The 12123-nt window shown below is 37.5% G+C and overlaps 1 protein-coding gene across 1 annotated transcript in view; it reads right to left on the bottom strand.

Moving 5' to 3' along the window:
- Positions 1–3565: 3565 nt before the first annotated feature.
- PHC3 (polyhomeotic homolog 3) overlaps positions 3566–12123 on the bottom strand; it is a gene marked incomplete at its 3' end in the record, with an annotated part of 28475 nt that continues 19917 nt past the window's right edge. The window contains exons 11-14 of the mRNA XM_082003338.1: positions 10052–10166; positions 8515–8665; positions 8192–8423; positions 3566–3720 (exon numbers count right to left, since the gene is read on the bottom strand). Coding sequence (XP_081859464.1) covers positions 3566–3720; positions 8192–8423; positions 8515–8665; positions 10052–10166 — 653 coding nt within the window. The remainder of the gene's footprint in view (positions 3721–8191; positions 8424–8514; positions 8666–10051; positions 10167–12123) is intronic.

Below are 12123 nucleotides of genomic sequence, written 5' to 3'. Positions count from 1 at the left end.
AACTCTGAAGCTGAGACAAGTGTAATAGTTGTAATCCTGCTGGATGAAATCCTGACAGTCATGTTCAGCCCAGTGCTCTGCAAGAAGGTTTTGCCCTGAGCTAATGCTGGAGTTTGCATTAGGGAGTAGGGTAGGATGGAGACCAGTGAAGAAGAAGGAAGGGAAAAAGCCATCCAACATCTCTCTTTTGAGCTAAGATCCTACAGTGTCCTTTATTCTTTTCTATAGGATTTGAAATATTGCAGCAATTACTGTGAGATGTAGCCGACAACAGCAGCAGTCAGAATACAGAACTCCAGGAAATAAAGCTAATGAAAAGGATTTCTTGTAGACATGTTAATTAAAATCTGCAATATTTCCTCTTTTGCAAGAGGGTCTAGCTTAATTTGTGGGGAAAGCCATGGGAAATGGTAGTATAAGCCTGGGAAAACCTCGCTCATCTGAACAGAAACAAGCGATTAGTATGCAAAATGATTCTGGAGGAATATTACTTCAAGTTACTATATTGCTTTTTTGAGTAAATTCAAAAGCTTCTGAAGTAGACTTCAGTCGCACTTGGAAGTTTTCCAGTCTACTTTCACATACAGGTGTGATTTTTTTTAAAAACTGATTTTATTGACACAACTATACTGGCAAACACTCCTATACATGTGCATTTCTATCAGTATAGGTTAGTATAGCTGCGTCTGCTTTTAACTGCTTGCTTAATGCCAAAATCAGTGAAGGAGAATAAACTTCCAATATGCATAAGGCCCACATTCTTAGTTGCTGCACTCATGAATATTTAAAGCATAACTCACTATCTGTGGCTCTCCCAAAACCACAGAAAATGTAGTGTACCAGAAGAACCAGAACAGACGTGCATTACTCAGTTCTACTCTGAGCTCCTGGCATCTGCCAGTGATTATGTCCGAGAGCTGTATATAAACACTAGCTGCAGAAGTTCTCCTGAAAGCTGTCTAATAAAGGAAAATTAAAACAACCATGAAATTCTCATGCATGTAACAACACTTGTGATTAACTGCAGGTCTAAATAAGATTCGTAAGTCCACATTTTCTAATATGCCTTAAGCCATTACCAAATCACATTTACGTATACCTACTTTTTACATTGCCAAAGAACAGTACAATCAGAAGACAGATTAAAAATTAGCCAGTGAAATTTTTGTATAAAAATAATAAAACTTTAAGACAAAAGCCAAAGGATAAATATCTAAGATATCTTTAGTCTTCAATTAGCTCATCAAAACAGAACGCATCCTTTAGAACATATGTTACAGGTATGCTACAGGGTGTATCTTACAGAAATGCTACAAATGGGAACCTGTTGTCTCCATCATTTGAATATCCTTCAAATGAACATTGCCAAACGTTTAACCTTCAACTAAGAAGTTTATTTGACAACAGTAACTGAAGACAGAAAAAACAAATTAGAAAGTGCTTAGCAACTTCCCTCCAAAATAAATCCAGACATAAATGAATTCTCTAAAGCCTTTGGTGCCATTTGGATAAGGGCTTTCACCACATACTAGCACATAACAGCAATGGGTCATCCTAACGTGGAGCTTCAGTGGTTAATAAAAATATTAGTAACATCTGCTGTTAGTAAGCTCAAACTGTTGTAATTAAAACCAATGATTCGAATGTTGATTTCTGGAAGATAACGGTAGGAGGTCTGTTAATAGAAAAAAAGCAATACTCTAATTAAAGGAAAATGAAGCACAGATTCTTCTGTAATCCCAATTTACTCTTTAAGGTCATCAGTTAAATAATATACATATTAATCTACCTGTCATAAACCTTCCTTTCAGCCAGTGTATGTGCATTGACTCCTTTTCATCTAGGTCAGCAGTTCTCAAACTTTAGATCAGTTCCTCTTCTTTTCAGGAATACTTTAGGGTCCCCCTGAATATGATCCCTACACAATCATATATTATGCATTAATTTGCATAAAATACAAAATACATTATTTGCAGACACATACACATATTTAATTCAAATATACATGACGACTGTATCAGCACACATGCCCTTCTTTCTCTATACAAGAGCTTAGGGATCTAGGTCTGTACATAAGGGGAGTGGAGCTGCAAAAGGGAGGGAACAGAAGGTACACAATACATCCACAAACATCTGTACACAGGTGATGGCAAAGCAAAGGCCAAGAAGGCGCTGCTGCCTCACAGCCCAAGCAGCTTCTGAGTGTGTCAGTAACTGGGGAAACATGTATCTGTTCCGCATAGAGTGCGAGAGAGGGAAGACAGAGGGAGACACTAAAATCCTACTGCCTGGGTCCGCAGCATCCAAGTCAAAGTCACCTGCCAGAGGCACAAAGCAGGGCCCCCGAGAGATTTCTCTCAGAGGGGCCTAGGGGTGCTACTCCTCCTGCCCACCTGCAGCTCCAGGCTCCCTCACTGCAGCAGCAGCTGCTCCTACACCGAGCTCTGAAAGGACCTCATTGAGCAACTCACCATGCTCCTTCCTCAGACTACTGCAAGCCCAGCTCACGCTAGCCAGTGGACAAATAAAAGGTGCTTGGAAGCTTCCAGTGAGGCAACGGGAATGCACTACAGGGAAAGACAAGTTAGAAGAGGTACCAAGAAAAAAAGCATCTGAGCTATGCTATCCCTTCCCTACCTCCTGTCTTTAAAGTACATTTGTCTCAACATGAGCTAGTTCTGGCTGCAGTTTTCAGCCCCTCATGCGTAGGCATTTGGGAACTTGAACCCTGAGTGTTCTCACACCTTCTCAGGATCCACTCTGAAACCTCATTTGAGAACTGCTGGTCTAGTTTAACTAGCAGCATGCGAAACCGCAAACCTCACAACTTAATGCCCTCTTAGTGCACAGCAGCATACAAAGAGTAAAGTAACATGTGCTTCAGATACCTCTGGTAAGAGTGTCATGCCACTGCATTTCAGTAGCCTGCTGATGAGGATTTTGATGAGACGTCTACATGGTTTATAGTATTTCCAGACTTCAAGAAAATACTAGAGTGGCAGAGATAAGGGTCAGCCTACACACGGGAAACAGGCTGCCAACCTACCCCTTACAAACAATTCGCTCAAGACTAAAAGAAACTTGGAGAGCACAACTAAATGCATGGCATTTTACTGTTACTAGTGCTTCCACAGGGCCTGTGGACACTTCTGTTATTTCAGTCCAAAAACTGTTGTATGTGGGAGAAATCTTTCAGAATAAAGCAACACAATTTAAATGGTGTTTAGATTGGGGGGGTACTGGGGTGTTAATCTTAAACTTGTAATATAAAGTACATGTTGGGGAATATTTAACCTATCACAGCATATTTCACTTCATTTTTTCCCCATGAACTCCCACTTCAACTCAAAGTATTACTCAGGCTTTACCATGAACCTGTTAATTGTCGGAAACTAAAGAGGACTACCTGGTATAATCAAAGGAACATTTTAAAGTCTTTATGTGGGGAAAACCCCATATATTTAACAAAACATCACAGTAACACTCATGCCACAGTGAAGGTGTTGGCATATTACTGTCGGTTCTGTCACTGAGAAGCTGTTGTTTAAACCTTCACGTTCACCCCTTAGGATTCTTTCAATGAATTGATACGTGCACAGATTTTCAATGCAGGTCCAAGCTTAATATTCATTGCACTCATAAGGTGATCCTCCTTCAACAAAAGGAGAGCTTGTCCATCAATTTCTTGTGCTCTAAATTCATCTGCAATATCTTGACAACCTACAAGGCAAAAGAAAAAAGAATTACTGGTTAGAAATGTGCATTCTTAGATACAATGACCCTGTCCACACTAGAGCTTTTCGGTTACACAATTTCCAGTGCTCATCCCTTTAGCTTGTAGAACCTAAGGTATATGCAAGAGTTCAATAATATGATGGGAACTTGTGAGATAATCTGAAAGTAATTTTTACTACAGCTTCTAATCACACTGTAACTACTGGAAGATTACTCATTGGAAATTTCCACTCCTAGCAAAGACAGCTTTCTCATTTCATTAAGAGGAACAATTACCATGATCTCGCAATTGGAAGAGACTGGCAAAATAGCACAGAAATATCAATTAAGAGCATAATTCAAGCGGGTTCTTTCCAGCAATAAGAAGATGTGCATATTCTACTGCTATGTACAACTCAGTGAGAAAATTCACTTACCTACAACTTCCAAAAGGTGTTAATTCCATCTGTGTGTGACCACCAGTGGGTTAAGTAAACAGAATTTTGATTTATAGGCTTTAGCATAACTGTCTCACAAAAACATTTATCATCAGTTACCTGAGTGAATATTCTATACACAGCAATAAGTCACTTGACAAGTACAACTTTAAGCTAGTGGATTTTTTTTTTTAATGATAAACTCCTTTTCTGAACATGAAATAACATAGCCTCAGGTTAGTAAGGCCTACAGCGTAAGAAAGGGGACTTTTCATGGGTTGGACTGTCCCAAGTAACTGAGGGGCCCTTTCCACTTGAAGAGCACTGTGGAAACAAAAGGTTCCTCAAAAGATGTTCTGGACATCTGTTAAGCAGAAATAGTCAGTTATGCCTGGTTGTGTGGCAGCTCTGTTATACGAACAAATGTCTTCTAACAAAATAAATAAGAGCCCTCATTGTCAGTTGTTTATTTGAAGCTTCTTTCCCCATAGCCATGTTTTTTTGTGTTTTTTATATATTTATGTTCTCAATCAGTGGTCTCTCCATCTGTCTCGGAGCCTTTCAGACACATTTTAATTTGCGCTCCACCTTCCACTCCTGCTTTTAATTATTCCTTGGTTAAGCCTGTTTTTTGGCATTGTTATATTTTCCCCTTTTCTAAAGTTATATTATTAGAGATATGAAAATACTGTGAAGAACTCCTTTACCACCCTGGATGAGAGCAACTGGCTAATTTCATGTCCTCTCGTGTGTTCGGATTTAAATTCTATGAAGAATACAGTCTAATTTCCTAATGGATTTACAAATGTGTAAGAGACAAATAGAAAGGAAATGTGGAAGGAAGTATCGACATCCAAACCTTAATTCATTTGATTGTTACTGTGTAGTGGTCATAACATTAAAGGTTGGAAAAGGTTAGCTTTTCACCAAGAATGAAGCACAATTTTTTTTCTTAACAATTTGTTAAACAGACCTCATGTAACAATTAGCTGCCATTTTGTTAAGTAAAGGAAAAGATTAAAAGATAATTTGAAAAGAGTAAGGTCATCTTATGGAATTTTATTGTAGCCTCTGGTTTCAGGATAAACCTCTGCTGTTTAGGTTACAACTCTATAAACGACAATCCCAAAAGTAAAACAGTGACTCTGTAGCAGCTGTCTAACTTTTAATCAAGACTAAGGACTATTTTGCATAGCATTTAAAACAATGCAACTTTAATACATGATAAATGCCCAGTTCTTGGGCATTATTTATTGTAACAAGGAATTAAAAGTGGCATCTTTTGGAGAAAAAAACAAATTAGTTTGTCACAAATAGTATTTATATAGCCACTAAAGCCATTAACATGTTTTAGTGCTTGCATGCATTCCATAACATTTACTTTTAATATTTCTGGAACAGTGATGCAGCCCAGCTACAAACTGTGCCACAATCAATAACAGAACATTCTTCAGGAGCCCAGAGTTGTCAGAGAGGTCCTGGAATGGTGCTGCCCATTCCAGCTACCAAGGGAAGATAATGCTGCCAGTAACATGAAGAAAAATCCTAAGACAACTCACCGTTCTCAGGAGGATTTAAGAGCTCTAACATAATCACAAAGGTTCTTATTTACATGTTGACAACAGAAAAAATGTCCATAAGTCAAGTACTAAGTATTTCTGTGAAAGGTATCACTGTATGTCTGACTTGAGACCTCAACATGATGATTGTCAGACCACAGCATTTACAAAGCATCTGACAGATCAAGAGATCAAGGTTTTACATTTAGGAACAAAAGTGGTCCTATTGAAATAGATAACTGGTTGTTGTTGCAGGCTTTTTTTTTTAAGTAGGACATGAAGCATTTCCATGCAACTTTTCCTAAAATACCTTTTTTCAAAGTCATTTTGGAAAAGCAAAGGATGAAAGTTGATGTATTTCAGGTCCCTCATCCAAGCACATTTGGTTATTCTTAAGCACTTTCGCAATAGGTTGTTGTGTAATAACTTTGCTTAAAAAAAAAGGATGGGAAGTGGGTGAAAGACCATTAATCTTGCAGCTGAAGAAAGAAAGGAGGAACAACTCTGCTGGGTCTCCAACTGTTGCTGTCTTTTCCCCAAAAAAGAAATAAGCAACAGTGGAAGTGTCCTACCATCTTCATTTCTTCAAAAGACTCCAGAGGGATTCAGGGAAAGCCTGACAAGGACATTTGACTCCACAGTTAGAGCTCAGCTACAGACTCTATGTAGAAAGCTAAATCAAAACAGATGTCCCTAATGTTTATTGAAAGCTGACAAATCACAATCTCCTACAACATGCAGATGGTCCGCATGGACTGCACCAAGTATATATTGCAAAATAGCATAATGAAAGTCAATTATATTATTCCTTGTATTATTCAACTGTGACGGCATTGAAAACATATTTTTTCAAGAGAGTGGCTTGAACAGAATAAACCCCAAAATTGCCAAAAAGTATGAATGTAGCTATATAAGGATAAAAATTCTGTCAGGTTGTGAATATCATTTTAAATACCTATTGAACTTTTTTTAAAAAGTCATTGTGATGCTAGGCCTTAATATGGATGGGAATGAGTAATTATAATATATTTTCATTAAATGCAGAAAAATATAAAGTTTGCTTAAAATCAAAGATTACCTTGTTTATAGAATACAAAAAAATCCAGATCCAGCAGCTGGTGAAATATTCTACAAGGAATGGTTTCAAAATGGAAACCACATTTTAAGAATAATATTTTTGTTTTCATACTTGCAAGTGAATTGTGTCTATGTGGTACTGCAAGTTTTCTAGGACAGAAGCTATCGTTTATTCTTTTGCAGAACCTAGGATCAGGAAGTTATTGAATTAACTAGAGCCTCAAATCTATAAAAATAGTAACTCAAAACAGCAGCGATATGGTCAGATTCCAATAACACAGCTGAAGTACAGAAATATGAATGACCATGTCTTAAACCTAAGGAGGTTTGCTTGTTTTTAGAGACATCACTGCAGGTTCCCAGAAGCAGATGGTGTAACTGAATTGCAATTTATAAACCAGCAGAAGAAAGGTACTGAAAGATGACTTTTGCCAATTTAAGACATCCCTTACTCAATTCTTTGCCTGACCAGTAGGCAAAGATAAAAGATTAACTGTCAAAACCCGTGTGTATGACTTAGCAATGAAGATTACACATTATTAGCCTAATGGAAATGGTTTAGCATTTCTAAAATAGAAAATTAGGAACAAACTTAAACTGGGTTTCAATGTTTTGACATGTGAGTTACACGGGTAAGCAATAAAAATTCTTGTACGACTGGTATTATGGAGACCTGCCTTGTTACCTGGAAGGATTACACTGTATGATCAGATAGAATGGCATCCTCGGGAAAGAGAGAGGAGAGAAACTTGAAAGCTTATGACAGTTAGGAAACAATAAATAAATGTCAAATAACCTGAAGAAGATATAAAGGTAACTGTGAATATTGAGCTAAAGAAAAGGTTTGTAAATAAGGAGAAACAAGATTTTTTTTCCTGAGAACAGACTGTCTAGCAGTATGCAGAGTCTGTATGCATACAGTTCTCTGTATTTCAGTTACTGAGCAAAGCTATGCAAACCAAAATTTAGCTTTATAGAATAAAATTTCTTATTCTTCTTTAATGACATATCATGACAGGTCTTTCAAATTTTTCGTTTGTATAAAGGAAAACAACTCCCTTCTTGCTGCTTCTACTGAATACGCAGCAAGTAAGAAGGGAAGAGAAGAAAGAAATGTAAAACAGAAGAAGTGGGTCTGATCTTTCTACTGACCTCTTGAGAGAAGTCAGACTGAAGGGAGGAGCTGCTCTAATCTCCATCAGCGGGGGTGCAACAGCAGAAGTGGGACTAGTGCTATCAACACGTGATTTGTGCTGAAGGAACAAGCAAGAGGAAATGAATCATATTCAAGTTTCTATCACCGAGTACACTAGTGCTGTTGCCACACCACCTCCTCATCACACCAATGCTAAAAAGCAAAGAGCTTTACTGTTAAAAAAAAACGGAGCAAGTTATTGCACATACCAGGCAAAGAATGTATGAAGGCCCAAACTTCATCAACGGTCCATACTGATGGGTCAGCTTGCACCACTGGTAACAAGTCAATGCTCTCTGGCATTTTCCTAATTCTTAGTTCCCTAAGTTCACGTTCTCTTTCTCTTTCACTCTGTCTTCGCAGACGGGTGGTCATGGCAGTTGGAACAGCATCTTCATGAGAAGCCATATCTTCTTCTGCAGATGGATAAGTAATTGGAAGCTGGAAAATGTAGTACAAATACACTACAGTATTATATTTTATTTGTAATTCCCAAAACAATGTCATAGTTTTAAGCAAATATTCCACAGACCTGTCTAAGAAAATGATCTCGTGACGCCCCATCAGGGCCACTCGGTCGACGCCCGCGTCGCCCAAGGCTTTGGCTATCTGATTTCCGATTCCAGCGACTGGTCTTGTCTGATGTAAACAGCCCAAATTTCTTAGTGCAACTAAGGCTGTGCCTAAAGAATTAAGATACATTCAATAACACACTAATAGTTTTTTGGACTGTATTCAGTCAAGTAACAATAAAATTACATTGCCGTCTACATGAATGCTGCCTAATCAAAGACAACAACCACAACAGGTGTCACAGAAATATAAGAGAAAGGTTTATCGGAGGCCATTTGCTCAAACCCCTTGTCTTGATGCAAGATCAAATACATCTCAATCATCCCTGGAAGATATCTGTCTTTCCCATTCTTAAAGATTTTCCATGATAGAAATACCTTTGCATTTTATCACATAGTCCAATCCTGCTTCTCTAAAATGTCCACTAAAAGCCTAAAGTCACATTGTATCTTTTGTTTCCATTTTCTCTACCTAGCTGACACCCAGTCAAAGGAGGATGGAGGCAAAAGGCCGTTCTTAAAGATTATTTCACTAGTAATGTCCCAACAAGTACTGAATCAAACATATACATTCCAACCACTTAAAATGGAAATGTCTCGCTCTGGGGATGAAAAAAGCAGCAGACATAAGAGAAAGGTGGTCTCAAGGCACACTGATGCAAAAAAAGAACTAAGTGGAGATTAGAAATGGAAACTACTCCCCATTGCTAAACCATCTGGGATTAAATATCAATTCTCCAGCTGTAATGATGGAAGATTTTACATTCAGATGTTGACTATGAATTCTTCCTCTCTTAACTAAAACAAAATAAAAGCAGCATACTAAACCCAAAGAGAAACAGAAACCAGCTGTTTTCCTCTACCAACCATGTACAAGCAAACAGCATCACTACTTTCAAGAAAGGAGAAGCTTTAGAAAACACTAAATTATTTATGTTTATGGATATTTCTATTTTCCTCTGTGCAAATAAAGACTTTTTACACCATTGCTAAAAACATTTATGAATATTTTTTGTCTATGCAGCATTTCAATTATGTCAAGATTAATTCAGTGGGGTTTTTTCCCTAGCATCACACAAAACTGTAAGAAAGCCCACCTAGCCCAGCATTCTTTCTCTGACATTGCCCAACATCAAGGGGAAGACAATAGGAATATGAGGGATATATAACCATTTGTGGCCCATGAACCTCTGCAGCAATTTCCAAACACTTAGTAACCCTTAATGGATTTCTCTTCCATGATACCTATTACCTTCCCACAAGCCCAACAACATTCACAGCACCCTCTGGAAAGAGGTCCACAATTTTACTGTAATTCCCTTTGTCTATCTTCTTGAAATATAGTATAATCTACCATAGTCCTTTGTACCCATATACTCTGCAAATTCAGGTAGAAGGCAGTCATATTTTACTGTTTCTTTATTTTTCAACGTTAGATACTATTTTCCTGCTATTCCATTAACCAAATAATGATAAGCAATAACTAGATGTGGATACCTTTTGGCACAGGATGTAGAGCAGAATCTTTTTGACCGTAGAAACTTATCAGAATATCCCATTTTCCCACAAAATTCACACTTCAGAAGATCATTTTCAATTTCATCCAGTCCCTCTGAAGGAAAGAGTGAAGCATAAAGAAGTCGGATTCAGTGACACAAAATGATGTTCAAATTTCTCATCTCAAGCAGGTAGGTACAAGATTTTCAAATATCTAACACATTTAATTAAACACTTTGATTAACAGAAAATTATGCAAAACTAAGCAAGCCGTAGATTTCCCTCTATATAGAAAAGATCTTGAGCAAACTGAACCTTACAGAACCTTCAGTTAAGTTACTCAATGAACTTAATCAGCTTTTTTGTTAAATATCAAGCCATCCATGAGCAAGTATTCCCTCACACATAGCAAACAATTAAAAAGATTAAAAAGAAGTGTTACAGTTTTCATGAATTGCTTATAAGGAGTTCATTATGAGAATCGGGCATTCCATGGTCTAAATTCAAGCTCTCCTGTAAGGACATAATGCATTTAAAATACTTTGCTTGAATAAGCAACTGCTACACCCAAAGTCGCTTGTGAAAGCAAGTAACACATTGAATCTTATTTATGAAAAAGACAAGCTGCATATAAGAAAGAAAAGGATTATAGCATCTGCCGATTTACAGTCTACTGTTACAGAATATTTTTCTGTTATTGGCAAGATGAGGAGGCACTTTTCCTGCTCCTTGTTAAGAACTCAAACAACCAGCTGAGAGAAGCATCAAGGAAAGAAAAAATAGAAAAGCCCAGAAGAAGGCAGTACAAGGCAACAAGTCAGCATAAACATCACATGCTGAAAGTCTATCCTCTCTTCTGCTAGAAGCATATTTCGTGCATAGAGCATGGTTTGTACATAGTTTAGAATAATGGCACCATATTTGCAAACTAACTTGAATTCTGGCATGGAAAAAACCCCACCCTTGTCCCCATGCACCATCTGTGAAATACATCGTAAGGAGCGAAGGAGTGAAACTGGCACAAACTGAAATGTAACATTTTGTGGTCATTCAGGTTAAGTAAAAGAACTGCATGCCACATGGCTGCAATGACAGACAAAATGCATTGCTCAGAAGTTCAGAGGACTAAACAAGCACACATTTCTCCCATGTTTCTAATTTACTCACATCACTATTTCATATACTTTGCCTCTTGCTATTCACCTTCCACATTTGTACTTTTAATTTTACATTAGTTGCAAAAATTGCAAAGCAGCTTTTTGTTCTAAAGTCTTTGTTAAGCTCTGATGCCACCTGATGCAAATGCAAGTATCAAAGCTTAATTGAAAGATTTTAACTATGAATTTGTAAATGTCTGATACAGTGATGTTAACTTACTAAACTGCTTGCTAACGCTAACCTTTGTACTGACAAGGTAACGAAAAAGCACCAGTGCAGGAAAGAGCTGAAAATACTGAAGAGGGTATTTGAATAACATATCTAATGTATCAGGACTCAAAGACATTACTGACCTCTAGCAGTGTCAGACTGAAAATGATCATATTGCAAGTCTCCAATTTAATAAGTTGGTATCACACAGGAAGTAAAAACTGGAAATTGGAAACACACCAAATCTGACCAACTGTGCAACTGAAGTTAAATACCAGAGATGCATCCTTCAAATAAATCACTCTATAAAAAAACCTCACTCTCAATCCAGGCCATGCTATGTGGAAAAAAATGACAACACTGTGCAGCGAAGGTTGATGCTATAAGCCTTTTCTTTTGCATATTAGTTTCTACTGTACATGTAATCATACCCTGGTTTAGTATCAGAAAATCTCCTTTGCTCAACTTCTGCATATGGAGATGTGTCTCAATGCTGGATGTATCCTACTAGCTTATCTAATGAGTAGTTGCACACGGTGTACATAAACCTAACACCAGCTGTGGGGAACAACAACTAAAAGCAAAAACACGAATGTTTGAGTAATTCCATAAAACAACCAACAAGCTGTTTGAAATCTGAGAAACAACGTAGTGTTAATATTGAAAAGTTCTTAGGGAATGCTATTAAAAAGTGAATTAAGATC

The sequence above is a fragment of the Phaethon aethereus genome (assembly GCF_964289735.1).
Source record: "Phaethon aethereus genome assembly, chromosome: 9".
Classification (NCBI taxonomy): Eukaryota; Metazoa; Chordata; class Aves; order Phaethontiformes; family Phaethontidae; genus Phaethon; species Phaethon aethereus.
The sequence above is the reverse complement of the archived record's forward strand: the minus strand, read 5'-3'. Positions and strand labels throughout refer to the sequence as shown.